The 21820-nt window shown below is 45.9% G+C and overlaps 1 protein-coding gene across 2 annotated transcripts in view; it reads right to left on the reverse strand.

The window, feature by feature from the left end:
* NT5DC3 (5'-nucleotidase domain containing 3) overlaps window positions 1-21820 on the reverse strand; it is a 93107-nt gene that overhangs the window by 12758 nt on the left and 58529 nt on the right. For both annotated transcript variants that reach the window (XM_070600747.1, XM_070600746.1), the window contains exons 3-11: window positions 20193-20267; window positions 19674-19729; window positions 13758-13848; window positions 12707-12844; window positions 10051-10111; window positions 9516-9618; window positions 9276-9377; window positions 6450-6531; window positions 4835-4921 (exon numbers count right to left, since the gene is read on the reverse strand). In XM_070600747.1, coding sequence (XP_070456848.1) covers window positions 4835-4921; window positions 6450-6531; window positions 9276-9377; window positions 9516-9618; window positions 10051-10111; window positions 12707-12844; window positions 13758-13848; window positions 19674-19729; window positions 20193-20267 — 795 coding nt within the window. The remainder of the gene's footprint in view (window positions 1-4834; window positions 4922-6449; window positions 6532-9275; window positions 9378-9515; window positions 9619-10050; window positions 10112-12706; window positions 12845-13757; window positions 13849-19673; window positions 19730-20192; window positions 20268-21820) is intronic.

A 21820-nucleotide genomic window follows, 5' to 3' on the forward strand; every position in this document is an offset into this window, starting at 1 on the left:
AATTTCAACAGAATTTAAACCATTTCACCACCTCTCCCAGACGCAACAGGCATTCGCTGAACTGCTTTTTAATTGTAATGGTTAGTTATTAACCAAGCCAAATTCAACGAATTACACTTAAGGAAAACCAGTTTAGTCCCAGGCGTTGACAGTTTCACCCCCAAGAAGTTTCCATCATGGAAACAATCGCTGTGAATGACGGCCTCTGCAGAAACACAGGTCTGGAGTCACCAACCATGGTCTGCAAAACAGTTAGGTCGGGGACAGGAAGAGGCTCAACCAAAAGCTAGTGAGGGGCTTCATTCAATTCCCCCCAGACGGCCAGGGAGCAGCCGCTGTGACTGGCCTTGTGGGTTACGGGGACCCTGGAGTCTCAGACTTGGAATGACCACACAATATAAACAGACACGATCACATTTTTCATTCCAAATATTGTAACCCCATGATTTGACAATAGGCCAGAATATCTGATATCAGTTATGTCCTGGAAAGTCTAAGATAGACAATCACCATACTAAACGGTCATTCATTTTCTCATTTGGCAAATATTTATCAAATAGTACTATTTGCCAGGCTCTGTTCTGGAATGAACAAAAACTGACAAATCTCTGCCCTCGTGGGAAATACAGACAAAAAATAAGCAAGTAAATCACAAAGGCAGGTGGTGATAAATGCAACGGACAAAAATCAAGCAGAATAAGAGAGACAGGAGTTACCATTTTATACAGAGTAGTTAGGAAGACTAGCTGATAAAGAGACATTTGAGCAGAGATCTGAAGGGAAGGAGAGTGAAAGTATGCAAATATGTGAGAGGAGAAAAATTCTGGCTAAAAAACAGCAAGTGCAAAGGCCCTGGGGCAGGAACATGCTAGGGGCAGGGGATGTTAAGGAGCAGCAGGGAGCCTGGAGCAGAGTAGGAGAGAGGGCAGAGGCAGGAGGTGCTGTCAGAGAGGTAGGCTGGGGAAGGAGAGGTGAAGCAGGGCTTTCTGAGCAACTGTAGGAAATCAGGCTTTTACTCTGAGGAAGAAAGGAAAGCTTTGGGATTTTAAGGAGAGAAGTGGTATATGGTTTACAATTTTAAAAGTTCACTCTGGCTACTCACCTAAAGCTAGAATCCCTGCTCTGTAAGCCCTAAGGATGCCTAACTTCCGCACTGGTTGAATTTCTTCAAACTTTTCAATATTTCTTTCTCCTACAATACATGAAAACCTACAGCACGTTCTTTTAAATATTCCCAATGGTGACAAACTTTTGAAGGTGGATTCTATTTCTGAAAATAGATAAAAAGTCACTTGGAAAATTCCTAAGACTAACATACATGATGATGATAAACTAATAATAATAAAACTAATTTTCTCCTATGCCTCAAACTGGCTCTCGAATCCAACACAAAGGGGGCATCCAAATGTACTTTGAGAAAGAGCAGCAACACTGGAAGTACCGACATTCCCAAGGTGCCTCCTGTGAAGGACAATGGTCACTGCCCAGGTAATTTCTGACATGCTAGTTAATGAATGGTCTTATCACTTTATGACAGCAGTTTTCAAACTTCAGAAGGGGATCCAACTACATGCTGTCTACAAGAGACTCATTTTAGATGTCAGGACACACCCAGGTTCAAAGTGAAAGGATGCAAAAAGATATTCCATGCAAATAGTAACCAACAGAGAACAGGGGTTGCTGTGCTACATTAAACAAAGTAGACTTGAAGTCAAAAACTGTTACAAGACACAAAGAATGACATTATATAATGATAAAAGGGTCAATTCATCAAGAATATATAACAAATATAAGCATGTACGCACCAAACATCAGAGCTCCAAAACATATGAAGCAATCAGTAATAGAACTGAAGGGAGCAATAGATGGTTCTATAATAATAGTAGGAGACTTCAACAGCCACTTTCTACATTGGATAAAACCACCAACCAGACAGAGGATCAATCAAGAAATATAGGACTTGAACAATATTAAGACCAAGTGGACCTAGCAGACATATACAGAACTTTCCACCCATCAAAAGCAGAATAGACATTCTCAAGTGCACATGGAACATCCTCCAGGATAGGCCATATGTATATAAGCCACAAAACAAGTCTGAATAAACTTTTAAAAACTGAAAGCACAAAAAATTTCTTTTCTGATCCCAGGGAATGAAACTAAAAATCAACAGCGGAAGGAAAAACTGAAAAATTCACAAATATTTAGAAATTAAACAACATACCCTTAAACAACTAATGGGTCAAAGCAGAAATCACAAGGGAAATTAGAAAATATCCTGAGACAAATTAAAATGCAAACACAACATACCAAAACCTATGGGATGCAAGAAAAGCAGTTTGTTAGTACCATCAAGCTGATTCTGACTCCCAGCGCCCCCAGATACAGCAGAGCGGAACCCTGCCAGGTCTTTTTGCTCCATCCTCTCACTTTCCGGTGCTATGTCAGACAATGCTCTGCTGCTATTCATAGGGTTTTCACGGCCAACTTTTTCTGAGAAGTGAGTGGCCAGGTCCTTCTTCAGAAGAAGCTCCTCTGAAACCTGTCCACTGTGGGTGAATCTGCTGGTATTTGAAATACTAGTGGCATAACTTTGAGCAATACGCAGCCGCCACAGGACGACAACCAACAGACGGGTAGCGTGGTTCCCTGACTGGGAAACGAACCTGGGCTGTGAGTGTGAGAGCGCTGAATCTTAACTACTAGACACCAGGGCTGGCTGACAAAAGCATACTAAGAGGGAAATGTATATCTACATACATTGACATTAAAAAAGAAGAAAGGTCTCAAATCAACAATGCAACTCTACACCTTAAGGAACTAGAAAAAAAACAAACTAAACTGAAAGCTAGCAGGTCAAAGGAAATAATAAAGATTAGAACAGAGATAAATAGAAAGTAGAAAAATAATAGAGAAAAATCAACAAAACCAAGAGTTGGTTCTTGGAAAAGATCAACAAAATTGACAAACCTTTAGCTTGACTAAGAGAAAAAAAGAGAGAAGACTCAAATTACTAAAATCAGAAATGTAAGTGGTGACGTGACTACCAATTCTACAGAAATCAAAAAGATCATAAAAGAGTACTATAAACTATTGTACGCCAACAACTTGGATAACCTTGGATGAACTGGACAAATTCCCAGGAACAAGCAGCATACCAAGACTGAATCATGAAGAAATAGAAAATCTGAATAGACCTCTAGTAAGGAGACTGAATTAGTAACCAAAAAGCTTCCAACAATGACAAGCCCAGGCCAGACGGCTTCAGTGGTGAATTCTACCAAACACATCAAGAATTAACACCAATCCTTCTCTAACTCTTCCCAAAAACTGAAGAGGCAGGAACACTTCCTAATTCATCCGATGAGGCCAGCTTTACCCTGGTATCAAATTTTAGTGTGGAAAGCTGCTTAAAACCGAGTTTCTGACTCAGTAGGTCTGGAGTGAGACCTCAGAATTTGCATCTCCAACAAGTTCCCAGGTGATGCTGACGTTGTGGGGACCACACTTGAACTACTGCTTTGTGAGCACCTCTCATAATGCTAAGACCCATATGTGTGCGTCACCTCACAGGGCCATGCAGCCACGTGCCTCAAGTGTAGCATCTAGTTAATTATCTCATCAGCCCCAAAGACCCCACCTGGCAAGAGGCAAATGCCCATGATGCCACATCGCTTGGCCAGACTTTGTGGGAATGCCAACAGCCTGACGGTAGCACTTTATATTTCTACTTTACTAAGCACTTTATGCACATTATCTTATCTCACTCTTCTGAGGACACCCGGGCTTGATGGATGTGCCCAGGGTCACCCAGCTAATAAAGAGGAGAGTTGGGATGAAAACCTCAGCCTTCTAATTCTGAGTCCATGATTCCTTCCATTAGACCTCAGCCCACTGGACAGATGTGATATTGCACGGTGTGTGCTGGAATCACCTGGGAGAGCGTCACCCCACACAAGTGCTGGACTCAACCCCTCGGCCCCCAGCCCCCCACCAGTCTGAGTGCACAGACCTCGGCGGGGCTCAGGCACTGCACTCTGAAAACACTCCCCAAACGGTCCTACCGCACAGCCCACTAAAGCCCACTGCTTCAACAGCAGGCAGACACAAGAGGGACAGAGACATGAAGCCAATCCAGTGTGGGCCAAAATATTCAGAAATATCAATAATGGAGTTTGACAGCCAGCTATGACCTGCCCTGGTTACCCCCTGACACTGAGCTTCATTCTGACTTTACAGATGGACACTGTGCAGCCTACCTTAACCCAGGGGCACTCAAAGATCAATTCATTCTACAAGGAACTAAGAATGGTAATAAAGATGACTGACTCAATCTTGCCCCAGTTATAGATTAAATCAGAAGTCAGGTCCTGAGACACTCCTCTGGCCATTGCAAGGGGCATGAAAAGCCTCATTTTCACACAACAGCCGTTTCCTGGAAATGCCAGTTTTGTATCCTTTCCAAGTGACTGGCTGGCAAAAGCAGCCCTGACTGATGTTTATGAGATTTTATGTTCCATTTGTAGGTTTCTGATGCTTAATAATAAGAGGAAAAGGAAAGAACACTGGCATTGATTTCTTACCATTACTTAAATGGAAAGATTTTTCTGATAAATTCTGAATAAATTGCTAATTTCCATCATTTCCAAAGAAAATCATCCTTCTCGTGTCTCCGATCCATCCTGTTTTATAAAAAATGAGACATAAAAAAAATGTGGCCTACTCCTGGGTTTTATGAAAGCATAAAAATGATCTTAAACAAAAGAGAAATCCCCTAATAAATGGGATTAACACATCTGTCCCCCAAAAAAGAAACAGGACAAAAGGTCCTCACCGCCAGGTCACTGTAGATGTGGTCACCAAAATACAACACTTTGGATCCCCTCCATCCAGTAAGCTTCAAAAACTCATACAAATTGCCCTGCAATAACAGAAAAACAGGGCCATTATATCATGACAGATAGAGCCCTGTATAACCCATGCCCAAAACATACACTTTGTAAAGCTTAAAAATTTTTTGCTTTTATAAATTTATTTTAAATATCAAACTATAAAGATAAAAATACCTTGCCGTGAAATCTTTCAGACCTTTCTTCAAAAGTCAAATGTACTTTCCAAAAAGGTTTCATATGGTACATACCTCTTTGTAATGATGTTTTTACACTTAACATTCTGTGACCATGTCAATAAATATTAATCTGTCGTGTAATTTCAGTAATTGAGAAGTACCACGATTCATTTTACCAATTCCATGATAGTGGTTGGACATTTACCTTGTTATCTATTCTGTAACTAACTTCATGATAAACATTCTTTTTTTAATTTCTTTTTATTTTTTTAAAAGATTTTAGTTTTCCTTTTTCTCCCCAAAGCCCCCTGGTACACAGTTGTATATTTTTAGTTGTGGGTCCTTCTAGTTATTGCATGTGGGATGCCGCCTCAGCATGGCTTGATGAGTGGTGCCATGTCCGCGCCCAGGATTTGAACTGGCGAAACCCTGGGCCACCGAAGCAGAGCGCACGAACTTAACCACTCAGCCATGGGGCCAGCCCTTATTATTTTTTTTTTTGAGGAAGACTGGCCCTGAGCTAACATCCATGCCCATCTTCCTCTACTTTTTATGTGGGATGCCTGTCACAGCATGGCTTGACAAGTGGTGCATAGGTCTGCACCCAGGATCCGAACCGGCAAACCCCAGGCTGCTGAAGCAGAATGTGCAAACTTAACCACTGCACCACCGGGCCAGCCCATAAACATTCTTGTAGCAAACTTTCAGCTACATCTTAATAATTTTCTTAGGCTAACCTCCAAGAAGTGGAATGGCTGTATCAAAGCTAATCTTTCAAGGCCTAGAAAATATACTCAGTCCCAAATCCAGCAGTTTATTATATTCCACTATGAATGTATCAGTATTTTTTTAAAAACTGTATACTACTATTTTATAATTTTATGTGTTACAAATATTACACAAATGTAAAAAATTTTAAAGGATGAGATTAAAAAGACTAACTTTAGTAACAATAACGGTCAGGAATTCAATCATTTATTCAAATATCTGAGTTTTATATGATAAAAAATATATTAAAAGTATACATTAAAAAAAGCTCATCAGGAAATAATTACTAATTTGGATAATATGCCATGTGATTAAATGCTTCTTACAGAGAAATTTCCAAGGTTTACTACTGGCATCTTAAATTTTACATACTATGAACATAATGCTTTAAATTTTGTTTTAAAAAATTCCTCAACTCTGAGTTAATTTAGAGATAGCACATTGAAACTACATTGCCTTAAGCTTAAATTCTGCCACCAAGTCATAAACAGTCAGTTTGAGCAGAGCACTCACCGGTGCCTGGCCCACACTGAGCCTCAACAAATGTTAGCTGTTCTCGCTGAAACTGACCACAAAGCAAAGCAATGAAAAGGCTAAGTTGGTCTTGAGATACCTGCTTGTAAATCTGGCCTTTCTGCAACTTGTGGATTTTATCCCAGAGCAAGACACCTTTCTCATTCACCTTCCGGAAAGGTCTGAAACAGAGACGGGGAACGTTAGCACGTGTGGCAGTGGTGCAGGCTGTCTGCTGGATGAAATACTACACGGTTACCCACTGGGAACAGAGGGGAGCTCCATGAACCTGCAAAGGCCCCGAAACCAAAACTCCACCCCCACATCCCCTCGCCTGGCGCCACACATCCCAAACCACGGACCCCGGTGTCCTAAGGCAACTCGTGAAAAAAGAACTCGAGGGTGAAGCATAACTTGGAAGACACTATGCACTATATATGCCCCTCTTAAAAGTCACTGAGGGCTCTGAAAAGCCCTTCTGTACAGAAACTCCCTTGAACCCAGATTTCCTAAATTTATCTGACCGTGCAGAAAATCTGTTTCACAAGAAAAGCTTATGGAAATACTGCCTCAGTCCACTTACTCTGCTTTGTACTCAAAATTCAGCCACTCTAGACATAAAACAAATCAGAGCACCAGGACTACTATTTTGTGATGGAACATGGGAAATAAGAACAAGGCCTCATTCCTTGTCCTGCGGTGCTCGTCTGAAGGACACAGAGCTTGTCTGTCTTTTTTTTTCTTAAAGTAACACTTATTTGGATTGTTTTTCCGACTAGAAAAATATTATCTCACTGCAAAAAAACCAGAAAATGCAGAAAAATACAATGAAGAAAAGGCGAGTCACCCATAATTCCAGTACCCAGGTATAAACATAACATTCCAGCAGATGGTCTTTCGGTCTTTATACATGTTATCTTTCTCTTTTTTATGAACATAAAATGAGAGTCATCTGTGTATACTGATTTATATCACTTTTTCTCTAATGTTGTGAGCAATTTCCCATGGGACTACACATTCCTCATACATCGTTTTTCAGTCATAAAATATGCTCACTGCTTTTTTTTCAAATATATCTTTTTCTGTTGTTTTTGTTTTTGTTTTTTTGCAGAGGGAGATTGGCCTTGACCTAACATCTACTGCCCATCTTCCTCTTTTTGCTTGAGGAAGATTGACCCTGAGCTAACACCTGGGCCAGTCTTCCTCTACTTTGTATGTGGGATGCTGCCACAGCACGGCTGCAGACAAGCGGTGTTGGCCCCACCTGGAACCAAACCTGGGCCACCAAAGCAGAGAGCACCAAACTCAACCACTAGGCCATGGGGCCTGCCTCTCAAATGTATCTTTTTTTTTTTGCTGAGGAAGATGTGACCTGAGCTAACATCCATCACCAATGCTCCTCTTTTTGCTTGAGGAAGATTTGCCCTGAGCAAACATCTGTGGCAAATCTTCCTATATTTTCTATGTGGGATACTGCCACACATGGCCACTGACCAGTGGTGTAGGTCCATGCCTGGGAACTGAACCCAGGCTGCTGAAGCAGAGCACACTCAACTTAACCACTAACTGGTTAACCACAATAACCACTAACCTTAACCACAAGGGCTGGCCCTCAAATATATCATTTTTAATGGCTGCATAATATCCCCTCATACGGTTGTTCCATTAGGTTGTTCTGACCTGATCATTATAAATAACACAGGGATGAACATGGGTGGAGGATTATTCAGCTGCTATTCCAGGCATGCAGAACAAAGGCAACACAAACGGGTGCAGCAAGGAAGAGAGTTGTGCTGGACACCACCCCCCAACTCTCTCCACCACCCCTCCCCGAGCCACTGCTCTGCACTGTGTATCCACAGGACAAAGGACAGACAAGGCCCTTCTCCCAACCACACCCTGGAATCTAATAAGAGAATGCGGGAGAGCGTCTGTCAGTGACAAAGCAGCAAGCCAGAGTTACAGCTGGTTTTGATCAACACTCTAGTTTTTCCCTCATCCTCTCGAATCCTCAGTCTCTGCACGTGGTTCTTGGGTTTGTCTGTTCTTCCAGGAGTCCCTGTGACACCTGGGAAATGGGGATTCAGCATCACGAGAGGAAGTCAGTCTATTCAACACTAACTACAGGGAGCCGCATTATGATATTTTGAATCACTCAGGAGAGGAAAAGGCTGCCTGGATACCAACTGTAGAAAAGATCAATGTGAGTAAAAGCATTTCAAAAAAAGGCTATTATGACACAAATAGGAGTTATTTTTACAACCCCAGTGCAGTAACTCACAACACTACCGACACTGGCGGGGGACGACTCTTGGTGAACAGGTCTGTCCCACACGTTAAAACACATTTTAGGATCCCTGAGTGCCACCCACTAAATACAAGAGCCCATCCCAGTCACCGTCATAACCCAAAACTTCCCTGCTTCTCTATGTCCCAAGGCTCCAGTGACAGAAAGACATCCTGTGAGTCTCGGCAGAGATTTATTCCACTTGATGCAAAACCTGCATTGCAGAGAAGTTTTACAAAATCCAACTGCAATTTTAAATGCATCATTTAGAGCTGTAATTAAAGCGACACCCACCAGGTGGTCTGCAGTTCTGTCATGCTTCACGATGCACCTGCCTCAGGAGATCTAATTTGCTACGTGATGATAAATTTGGATTCTTCCTTGCTGTCAACTGCTCTCTTCTAGTCTGACTCAGGACAGGAGTAGCCCAAGATGAAGTGAGAACCACTTCAGTCGGTGGAAGCTGTCTGCTACGTACTGACCTTACTCTCCTTGCAATTACTAGCTGGAAGGGTTAAAAATCAAAAGCTGTAACGTCAGATGTTTGTGATTTCCCAACCGGATTTCACCAAGACAGACTACCTCACTATCATAGCAGCAAATGAATAAAATCCAGTCGCCAGAACGACATGCACTCACCTCCGCTTATCGTTAAAGAAGTTTGGCTTCTCGGCCTGAACGATGACCACATCGAACAGGTCCCTCCAGTCTTTCCCGACGATGTACCTCATCCCTTTGTCCCTGCAACGACACATCAGCTGGGTGAGTCTAACACGAAAGGCGTTAACTATCTTTGCAACTTTTGCTTTCAAATTTCCAACCATTAAAGGGAGTCCGAGAAGTCAGCCGGAAGCCAGCAGGGAACACAGAACCACTTACACAAAGCTGCTGGGGCTGTTGGTGATGAGGAACATTTTCTTGCCGTGATCCGCCAGTTTGGCCAACACCGCGCGGGTCTGCTCAGCGTAGCAGATGTATTTTTCTAAGAGCAAGAGAAAAATTCACACACAGACTCAGCAGGAAGTCAGCTGATCTGCAAGCGCTTATGAAGTGCGGTATAGGGGGCCAGCACTGTCCAGGGCACTGAGGGGAAGAAAAGCCTTAAGGAAGCTTGGTTAAGGGGGGTCCACTGGTGCCCAGTGCATCACTAACCAAGACCCTGCCTCCTCCGTCTAGGTGGAAAAAACTCAGGGGCTGCAGCCGCCAGCTACTCCCCTTCTGAGTCAGGATTATGGCAAGTTCTGAGACACAGGGGAGGAGACACTGGAGATGCAAGGACGCAAGGTCCTTGTTGTGCCCTCAGAAGAGGCACCACGGCCCCGGCTCAGCCCCTGGAACTAAGGTGAAACGGCTGCATGGTCGCACAGCGAACGGAAAGGCTGACATGATCTTCCCCATAATGTCAAGCACGTACCGATATCTGCTTCGATCGCTCTGTACATGATTCCCTTGATGTGCACGTCTCGAATTGAGTCCTGTCAAGAGATACGTTTTTAACCAAGGACAGCGTAACTGAGGTAGCTTGGAATGGCATTCGTGATAATGTCTGTCTCAAGAAGCCTGGCAATGCAGGCACTAAAGGAAATCTAAATTCTGATCCATTTAGTATAGGCGGTCCCTCGGGGAAAACTTAAGTTTCCATGGTGATAGTGGCAGTTTCCACCGCAATTTTCAAAAGGGTCACTTGGAGGAGATAATTTTTGTGAAAATTCTGAATAAAGCCCCACAAGATAAACAGTAATTTATATGCAGGATCATGAACAAATGATTCCAGGTCATCTAGACAAAGGGAATTATTGCTCTTTTCACCTTGGCACCCTTCCCTAAACCCCAACAGTAGGTTCTGTAACCTAGAAAAAGAAGCAGAGAACAAAGACAGGACCCTCCTCTCCTCAGTGCCACCAATGAGGCGGGGAACTGTCAGAGATGGTAACTCAGGCCGAGATGTGGTCCAGCCGGAAGACGCGAGAAAAAGGAGGCAGCTAACCCCTTTGACACCCAGGGCTGTGGCAGCCTGATGCCTGGCAGGTGTCAGAGCACGACCCCACTCTCAGTGGCACCACACATACCTACTATGTAGGTGGCACTCCTGGAGGCACACGGAAACTTTCCAGAGCCTGCAGCAGGGGACTGGGCTGCATACAAGACTGGGCCATAAGCCTTAGAAAATTGGTAGGAAATTCCTGCTGAGAGCGAGCACCTCTGGACTGTGAACTCAACTTCGATTACCTTCCAGCCTGGGCTTCTTTTAACTTCACGTCGGCAGAAGGCAGTGGTTAAGAGCAAGCCAGAGCCAAAGTTCCCTGCTTGAAATCTAGACTCTGCTACCTACTAGCTGTCCAACCTTGGGCAAGTTACTCAACCTCTCTGTGCCTCAATTTCTTTGTCTGTAAAATGAGGGTGGTAATAATAGCACCTACCTCAAGGCACTACTGTGAGGATTTAATTAGCTAATATGCATAAAGCACTCAGAAAAACAGTGCCTGGGACATGCTAAACTCTACATAAGCATTTACTATTGGTGGTAGTAATATATATAGTAAAAACTGAACTTTCAAATAAATATCTCTCCTCCTGAATGCAAAGGGTCACGTAACTACAAGTGACTAAGATTCTTAAAGATGAAGCATTTCTGTGCACAAAAAGGAGAACAGAAACTAAACATTTAAATTTAGTTCAAATAACACAAGATCGATATTGAGAAATTATCATTCATCCTTTATCTTCCTAAAACCCATGATTCAGGGCAGTCAAAATTTAAAATTAGCCATAAACATATAAATGAAAACATTGTAGTATATAAATATGGATCCTTAAAAATATACACTTAAATCAATTATTTATAAATACATGCTTATAAATTTATATTAGAAATAAATATATATTGGGGCCAGCCCCATGGCATAGTGGTTAAGTTTGGCAAACTCTGCTTCCGCGGCCCAGGTTCAAGGGTTCGGATCCTGGGTGCAGACCTCCACCATTCGTGAGTCATGCTGTGGCAGCAACCCACATACAAAATAGAAGAAGACTAGCACAGATGGCAGCTCAGGGCAAATCTTCCTCAGCAAAGAAAAAAAAATATATATATATATATAAAATAAGTAATATATAAACATTTTTAAATACTGAAAAAAGTGCAGACAGCTTAAAGAATATACATAAACACATGTGAATGTGAATATAAATTAAAATATATGAATACAAGGTTATATAAATGATGCATGTATATATGCATATAAATGTTTATATTTGGCTATATCCCACTCTGACTGGATCTTTGCATAGCTTTTGCAGGGCCTAGGAAAGCCTATCTGTAACCTTTGTGTGCAAGAAAAGGTGGTCCTGGGGCTGGCCCGGTGGCACAGTGGTTAAGTTCGCATGTTCTGCTTTGGCAGCCTGGAGTTTGCCAGGTTGGATCCCAGATGCGACCCTACACACCACTTGTCAAGCCATACTGTGGCAGGTGTCCCACATATAAAGTAGAGGAAGATGGGCATGGATGTTAGCTCAGGGCCAGTCTTCCTCAGCAAACAAAAGGTGGGGGGGGGAGAGAAGAGAGAGAAGAGGGAGAGAGGGAGAGAGGGAGGGAGGGAGGGAGGGGAGGATTGGCAGCAGATGTTAGCTCAGGGCTAATCTTCCTCAAAAAAAATAAAATAAAAAGGTGCCCCCTCTGGGCAACTGCAGTCCTGGGGGCCTGCAGCCTGCATTGTGAATGCCACCGCTGGGAGGAGTCACCCTGCCCCGAGGGCAGGCACAGCAGGGAGCTGGGTACAGGCTGAACCTCAGCCACCACTCGCCCCTCTGGCCAGGTACACTGGCCCTGGTCTTTGGTCAGAAAGAATTAGAAATCCAGATAAACAACATGGGCACCTTCTTCTTTGAACAACAAATTTGACAGATTTCCAATTCTCCTAACGTAAGATCTTTCTTACAATTTTCAGGGTTAAATCGCAAAGAAAAGAGATCCCAGGGGAAGGACTATCTCAAACACCAGACCCACAAAGGAGGCTAATGACCCTGCTAAGAAGCTGAAAGGGAGGCGGCATCGTAACCTCCCCCGTCGACCCCACCTTGACGTCTTTGTAGAGGTGGACAGGCTCGTAGTCAATGTTGTTCTTCAGGAAGTACTCGTTCACACAGGACAGGAGGGTCATCTCCGGCAGGGAGAAGATGTCCATAAACTGCTTCATGGTGTTTCCGTGAGAACTCTGCAGGCAGGGAGAAGGCTTCAGAAACGGAGGCTGACACCACAGCAGAGCTGGCCTCTGCATCTAGCGAGGGGGATTCTGGTCGCCAACAGCGGGATCCCTCTCCACAAGAAAAAAAATTGAACGATAAAAATAAAAATGTTCACCTTGTTTCTTTTCGTTCACGGCAGAGCGGAGGTCACACTCTCAGCACAGTCGGAAATCTAAGGACATGCCCTGATTCCCCCAAGTCTGACCACCCTTCCCCTCCTACCCTCCTTTGTGCTCTGACTCCAGTTCACATGCTCATCAAACACGGAGGAGAGCCGGCCAACAGATTACTGCCCACGGAATGGCACAAAAAGCCACGTAGTTCTCTGAACTTGAGCATCCTCACAGCCCAAATGTAAGCTTGAAAAAGACCCTTCTGTAAGTGCCTGCGATTTCTAACGCAAAGTTTCCCGGCTGCAAGGCACCGGCCACTGCATTCGGACAACGCAAATGAGAGAGCGCATCCAAGACGATAAGCAGCCAAAAGTCCTGAGCGCAACCACAAAGAGTTAGGAAAGTAGGTTTCCCTGCAGGACAGTCATGTGCTGCCCTCGGTCAGAGGGGAGGGGACAGCTGGTGCACTGACAGCTGGTGACAATCCAGAAGGTGGGGACACGCCCAGGGAGGTGGGGGCAACCAGGAGGAGGCACAAGGAAGGGATCAAGAGCCTTCGTCAGGAAGGGAAGAAAGTGCCGAGAAGGCAGAATCAGGAAAGAACTAGAGGAGACGCTCACACATGAATCGCTCTCGACACACAATCCCAATTCCCTTGTCGATTCCATCTGAGCAGTCAGTCTCGTAGCTCAAGATCCTAAATCCAGCAGACCGTGTTCCGAAAAAGAAACAGATGGGCAGCTTTCAATAAATCAAGTTTTCTCATTACCTTTCCATAAAAGTCGCTCATCTGCTCCAAAGGCACGTGGGACCCCTCGTACATTTCAATGACTTCTTCATCGGGGACAACGCTGAGGCCTCTGGAAAAATCACAAGTGGTGCAGTTAAAGAGCTCAACTAGAGATGCAATGACTGTCAGACCTCTGGCAACTGCTAGGATTTTTCATCCAAGGTGCGAGATGCTGTTACCATAAGGAGGCGAGATGTGCCACCAGGAATTGCTACAAATCACAGGCGAGATGCTACTACTGTTCCTACTGCTACCATCCTACTGGTAATAAGAGCAGTAAAACAACAGCTAACACTACATGGGAGCTACTCTATGGCAGCTATGAATCCCACATAGTCATTCACTTAATTCTCAGCAATCCTAGGAGGGCAGCATTATTCTTCTTTCTATCTTCCAGCGGAGGCGACTGAGGCACAGAAAGGTCATGGACCTTGCCCAAGGTCACCAAAGCAGAAAGTGGTGGGTCAGGATTGGATGCCAGGCTTTCTGGGCCTAGGGCCCAGGTTCTTCAACCACTAGGTCACGCTGCCTCCCTCAACAAGCTCCGAGGCCTCCTAATGACTTGCTTTGGGTGGGCTGGGTTTTTTTTAAATGTTTTTAATACATTAGGGAAAGAAAGGCTGGTTCTGTCTCCAAGATCCTCCTGCCCTCGGACACTCTGCCCTCAGAAGGTCAGTGCTGAAGGGGAAAAAGTCATGCACGAGGCTCGGGTGGGCGAGACCCCATGACCCAAGGCAGCAAGCCTGGGCACCACCTCTGAGAGGGATGACCCCAAACGCTATGTGGCAGTGAAGGCCAGTTTCCCATCTATAAAAAGCAAAGGTAACATCCGCCATCTGTCTGCCTCCTGCAAAGGCACCAGCTCCTCCACACAGGGGGAAAAGGAATTTTGGAGTCAGAGTGGCCTGGGTTGCACCCCTGCCTCTGCCAGGTGCTCTCACGGGGATTCAGTGGTCTCTCAGTCCCTCCCCCCGATCGCCCACTCTAGAGTGACATGAAGGGAGATGTCTGCTCCTCGACCCCCTTCTCTAGAGGAGGCACCTAAGAAACAGGCACCAATGAGCAGGATGCCAGAGAATGAACAATGGGACACCACGCTGTGCCATAGTAGGGGTACAAACAACCCAGTAAGAATTCTAGTTACCAATACAAATGAGTTGCTTATCATACAAAATCACTTAGCCAATATTAAAATACATATAAAATATGATTTATGTTTGCTATGTAACTTTAACATATAATTTCAGCCTCTTTCTTTCATTCTCTGCCCTCATATTACTTTTAAAAATATCCAAGGGGACTCATTAATATTTTGCCTCTGATCTTGATTAACTTGTTACAACTACTGGCCTTTTTAAACAAAAGAGGCACTGTACTTCCCTTTATCTTGGCTCGGGAAACCAGATAAGACACTGGTCCCAGACCAGATCACTCTAGACAGTGACCTTGGAAAACAGCCCTTGCTGAAGCAGCAGCAGTCAGCTGTGCAAACCCCAGTGGCTCCAACACTGAGAAAGAAAATATAAGAAGTAGGAGAATCCTGTTGGCGGGTGAGTTATTTGTCTGCCCCCACAGTAGGTTCTGGCCAACCCTTCGGAAGCCACTGCCACCTCTAAGACACACTGACAGGCGCGTGGCCACACAAGCTGCATCTTTAAGGCCCAAGTAACCAAATGTCAGCTCAAAGCAGGGGAGCAATCAGCCAGCCGCGGTCTGCAGAACCCCGCAGGAGGCGGCTCCCGCAGAGGAAGCACCACCCAGAAGCGCACTGGAACGCAGCCTACACCCCACACCAGCACCAACGCCGAAATGCAAACTCCATACACGGCCCCATATGCTTATGAGAGAGAGAAAGGTTAGGGGCACAGATGTGAACGAGTCTCCCCGGGGTTCAAATCCCAGCTCCCTTAATTACCAGGGGCACTACCTGAACGATTTAAGCTCTTTGGGTCTCCGTGTCATTTTGAAACGGGGCTCACTAACAGCACCTAGCTCCCGGTGTCACTGAGAAGAGTCAACGAGCTCCTACTCACAGAACAGTAACCGGCGTATGGGGAGCGCCATCCAAGTCTCCTGGTGTGATGGGGACAGGCACAACCCTGGCTTTTCACCAGGTTCCTGTTAAGAACTTCAAAGGCGGGTACAAAGTGGGACTGCAGGGAGGGCCAGGCCGCCCTCCGCCCAGGGCACTCACTCCCACAGCCCAGGGCCTCAAACTCAACCTGACGGAGGAGCAGGAGACCCACGGCACGTCTCAGAAATGGGGACACTGAGGCTGGAGCATTCTTCCCAGCCATCCGCTCATCCGTAACCCCCTCTGAGGGGAAAGGGAGAGAAGTGGCAGCCACGTGAGCCTCCTGACAAGACATTTTCACCTACTGAGGTATATGGGATAACTATTCGAGTTCAAAACTGATTCGGCTTAAACTAGAAAGCCTGACTTACGGCCTATCAAACATACACTGCACATCTGCTCATCCATTAAAGTAAGGAATGCACTCTCTTAAAACAAAGAACGCACACTTCCCCTCCTATGCCCTACTGGGGACACCCTAGTGGGGACACCCCGATTAGTCCCTTTCCTGGCAGCATGGTCACGTTGATCTGCTAATTTGCAACTGAATACCTCTTTGAAAATGTATCCTGGGTGTGTTCAATGTACCCTCTTTGTTCCAAAAAGATATAAGACTGTACTGAAACGCATGCTTCTCCGGAACACCTTCTAAGGCCTTCCCGGGTTATAATCCCCACTCTGGCTCATAAAAAACTCACCCTACTTTTGATCTACAGGTTGGATGGATGAGGTGCGTCACAGTGCTCCGGGCACTGTTCCAGGCGTGCTTCAGTCTGCCAACAAGCCTCCCCTGAGGCGGGCACTGGAATCTGGCCCATTTTACAGAGCAGCAGATCAAGGCTTTAAGACGATCTAGAGCTTGCTCGAGGCCACGTGCCTGTGAACGGTGGGGCCAGGGTTACCCCCAGGAAGTGTGACTCCAGAGCCCACACATGCGCCCTGCTGCCTCAGCCCCCAAACCCCCTCTCAGCCCTGAGGCAACGGCGACCCTCCCAGGACCTTAATCTGAAGACTCCTTCTCCTCTAAATGCCTCCGTTGGCTCCTCCTCCAGCCCCGTCCACACTCCTTAGAACGATGGACAATTTATCTGCAGAAGAAACTAGACAATTAGGAGTCACAGGATCATGTGACCACAGAAGAGGAGCGAGAAGGACGGCGTGAGGCTGAGCAGCGAGGAGCCGGCCCCGAAGGAGGGGTGGGACTTCGAGAGGCAGAAGAAGGAACACTGCATCCTGGCAGGACGCCAGCATGGCCAGATGCCAAGCGGTGAGAAAGGAGAACTCAGAAGAAAGAATATGTGTTTTCACCTGCCCAGCACCCACCCCGTCCAAGACCGTCTGAAACTGCTGGGAAGAGAAGCTCCCCTCTTCTCTCAACCTGAAGTCAGAGGCTGGAAGCCCAGTACTGCCAGGGTCACCACACGGAGAGGCCTGCCTGAGAGTGAGCTAACCCAGAGAGGAGGAGAGCCAAGGGATGCAGAGAGTTCTGACAACATCAACTGGGCCCCTGGAGCCAGCCACACCTGCAAGTGGCACTGTCCCTGGACTGTACAAACTAGTGAGCCAATACTGTGCTTCTGATTAAGCCACTTTGAGTTGGGTTTCAGTCACTTGCAACTAAGGGTCTTAACCAGTCCAGTAAGTGAAGGAGCTGTGTATGGAAGAAGAGGAAGCTAAGGGTTTGGAGCAGGAAAACCTCCTTAGAGGTTGAGCTCCATTCTCTAGACAGTGGCACCATCTAGGACCTCAGAAGATAGGAGGGCGTTGTTGAGGGCAATGCTTTAGGGAAGTCAGTCTAGCGACACAGTCCAGTTTAGGATGCTCTGCAGAAAACCGCAGGAGCCCAGGGGAGAGGGGGTAAGTGTCTGGGCCAGGGAGCTGATGGTAGAAACAGAGACAGAAGGACAGATTCAAAAGGTCTGGTGACAGACTTCCAGTCAACCCTTATACCTTCAGAAAGGCCACACGGCATGCTGGCCCAGAAGAGACTCTGGAGCATGGGTCTAAATTCTAGCCCAGGTACTTACTTGTGTGTGACCCTGTGCAAGGTCCTTAACATCTCTGGAACTAATAACAATATCTACCTCATCAGCTTATTTTAAGGATCAAATGAGTTAACTCAAATAAACCTCCATGGCCATGTCCCATAGCAAGACTCAATATTTGTTAGTTGCTATTTATTATTACTAATATTATTATTCTCATCATCACCACTACCTCTTCTCCTCCTGAAACACCGTTAAAATGACAGTAAAACAGTAAAGTATGAATTGCTCAGAAGGTAAAGGAAATGAGAGCAAACCCATCAGGAGACAAGACATTTCAAGACGTTTTTAGAAGAGAAACAGTAGATGAAAAGGAGGTTCCTGACTTGGCCACACTAAGAACAGGGACCTGCAAGGGGACACCAACGAGAAGAACTGATTAACTGCCACAGACCCTCCAGAAAGGCTCAGCCCTAGGGGGCACCAGGAAGCTACTGCAGGATGTGCTCCAGCAAAATGAGGGCGTAAAGGCAGAAAGAGGAGGAGATGGGAACCAGGGAACAGGGAAAGAGGTGAACCCAATCAGAGCAGATCAGAGCAGGAGGGGGTAGTCAATTTAAAAAAAAAAGTAACATAGATTATTTAAGACATGTGAAGTGTTGGGAAACAAATTCATGCTTCATATCTGTGAAGGAGCATTTAAAAAAAAACTAGGGACACCTACACAGAAAACTAAGCAAACAAAAAATGAAGTTATCATTAAATCTAAGAAAAACCAAACATCATACAAGAAACATGTGCACAGCTTGGCTTAAGAATGAACGAGCCAGGCAGAGTCACAATGCAAACCAGGATGGGGAAACAACCAGATGCTGAGATCTTAGCGAGGTCAGAAGGATGAGGCTGGAGGAGGAGGTGTGAGTGCGACAGAGCTAAATCCTCATCTCTCATAGCAGGGACGATGGCTAGAATTAATATATTAGGAAAGAGAAGTATGAGCACATTTATTAGAAATAGGAAGAAAAAGGCCAAAAGAAAAAAATCTAAGCGTCCACAGGAGTTGGGTGGGGAGGGGAGGACAGAGGCCTGTTGTCATTTTTAGTGCTATGATGTTTTTAGTGCTATTTGACTGTAACTGTGCGTGTGTTTTACTTTGATAAAAAATATTTACATGTATATTAATTTTAATAAATAGTTTGGGAGAGAATAATCTAAGAAATGCAAACATCTTCTTTTAAGGTACAATATACGAATCTAAACACAAACCACATTCCTAAACCTCACCCCAATTTGAGAATTAGAAAAGGCGAAACCCTTCATTTTCAGTCCTAAAGATTTCTAACCGAGCTAAGGGCGTCTCCTAATTCTCATAAATAGGAAAAAAAGTCTTAACATCCAAACTACTCAACTACCACCTGGGAACAAGCACCCGCCCCCTCGCCCAGTACCCCTCCCCACCCAAATGTCCTCTCCAGGACCGCCACTCAGGGGCTGGCCACGCCTCTGAACCCTGCCCTCCCCAGTCCTCCAGGGTGCTCCCCAATGGTCCGAGCACACGTCCATCACTGCCTTGCACTAGACTGCAGTCACTGGTTTACTGTGTGGCTTCCCACCCACACCCCGAGCTCCCGGAGGGCATTCTGAAGCCAAACCGTTAGCATCTGGCACAGTAGTAGGCCCAACAAATGTTCCTGAACGAGGGAGTGAGTGAATGAATGAATGAATTACAAATACACACATTGCAGCCTTTCTCATCACTAAACAGTCCGTGGGTCTTGAAACCCAAAGCCACCTGGTTACTTCGGGTGAATTAAATGTACCTCTTCTTACTCTTACCTGTAGACAGTTCCCAGCTGGATGTAATGAAAAGCGTCGATCTTCATCAATACTGCCTTCAAAAACAGAAACACATGCACAGGTAAATAAGGCACAACACTGTGCATATCTAATGCGAATTCCGGGTGTCAGGAGAAATCCTATCCACGTTAAGCTGTTACAACAAAGCAGCAGACCGTACGTTTCCGAAAGGTTTGCTTGTTGATGAGAGCACTGTGCACTCACTAAGGAAATGGTCTGTCTGCAAAAAAGGACGTGACAACTGGCTCCTCCTCAGAACACCGAAAATGACGACTGGAAATAAATGCTATCTCCCAAACAGCTAAACGCATTCATGCTTTTCTAATGCACAGTTTCTCGAAAAAGACTTTATCCAAAGACGTTTTGAATAATTCAGTTCTGCAGCCCCAAAGAACATAATTTAAAATCAATTTATGTGTTCAGCACAGAAGAGTACCGAGGGCACACTTTATTCTCAAACACCAGTAAACTGGAGAAGAACATGAGAATTAAACCTACCCGCTGCACGTCATAATGAAGTCCACGAATTGCAAAACTTGGGTCATACTCATACTTCCTGATTTCCACGGGATACTAAGGAGGAAGAAAGGAACCGGTTTTAGCTAACAACGTAGTAGGAAATTCAAGACAGAGTCCAGGTTTGATCCTGCACGGGGTGGAGGTGGCTGAGCAACCTGGGTCAGAAGGGACGGACCACAGCTTGTCCCTCTGCTCCCGGTCCAAGCGCCTCCTGGCCAGAGCCAGCCCTCCTGCTCCACGCCCTGTAGCCGCCCAAGCGCAGGTGGGGCCTCATCCCTTCCAATCTCCCTCATCTTAAATCCCACCCCCTCCCTCCCCTCTGCCCCTGGCTCCCAGATTCCTGAGATCCCCGAAACGCATCCGCTTCGACCTCCAATACCCCTTCCTCCTACTGCGTTTAAGGGTCCTGAGGAGGAGGAGCTGGAATGTCCCATCAGTTAGAAGACTTTTCTGAACACGTTGTCAACCACCCATTCAGCTCACATTTGAGCCCCTCGATGTAGCAGACCCCTGGACGGCCCCCTACCAGGTTTCATGAAGAGATTCACGGTGAGAACTTCTCAAAGGGGGCCGCCTCCACGGAGCTTTCACTGCTTTTCTCATCTGGACAGCTGGCCGCTGCTCACCCTCCAGGGGCTGGCGGCACGCCACGGCTCTCGGTACAACCTCCCTCCCTCCGGGGCCCAGAGAGACCCCTTCTCAGCATGTGGCTCCAGTTATGCTCCAATGCCGTCTCAGAACATGCATGACTTTTGGAGGCAGCTCAGCTCCCCTGGTGTTTCCTAGTTAGAAAACCGTTCCTCAAACCATGCAAAATGCCAGCCCCTTTCCTATCTACAGCACCAGGCATCCAGGTCCTTCCCTCCCTCCCCAAACCTCAGAATGAGAACCCCAGCTATCCTGCTGACAGCATCTGCTGCCGCTGCGCAGCAGGCCCTACAACGCCCATTCTACAGACAGGAATCAGAGGCACCAGACGAAACCTCCTGGCCTGGGCCACACAGCTGGGGCGTGGTGGGGCAGGGAGTCAGGTCGGCCCTTTGCCCTTGCTCTCCCCACTCCTACCCACCCACAAGAGCACAGATCTGCAGGACAGAATATATATTCCTGAGTCTACAGAGGCCATGTCACCAGGATCGTCCAATCATGGTGGAAACTGCTTAACTGAAAACCTAGACAACTATCAAGACGCACAGGAAACCTCTCCACACGGCCTCACTAACTTTCCACAGCCTGTGGAAAGCCTCTTCTGTGAGAGCACTTCCCGGAACCACCAGGCTGAACCGCATGTGGCGACTTTTCAATTCAAGCTGCACGAAGCACTAACTCAAATGTCACATTTGGGCTCATTTATCTAACACCTGCCACGTGTATCAAGAAATCACTAAATGACATTTCCACTCATGGGCGTTTCCAAGGATTCTGCACACTGTGTACAGCTCTGCATTTTACTGACATACTTCACCACACACACACACACACACACAGAACCCAACACATGGTACCACGGTTCTGCTTACTGAGGCGAGACCAAGGAACTTCACATCTCTGGAATCTCCTTCTAAACTCGGGAGTGAGGAATAAGGCGCAGGACAGGAGGGAGAGAT

The sequence above is a fragment of the Equus przewalskii genome, chromosome 29, assembly GCF_037783145.1.
Source record: "Equus przewalskii isolate Varuska chromosome 29, EquPr2, whole genome shotgun sequence".
Classification (NCBI taxonomy): domain Eukaryota; kingdom Metazoa; phylum Chordata; class Mammalia; order Perissodactyla; family Equidae; genus Equus; species Equus przewalskii.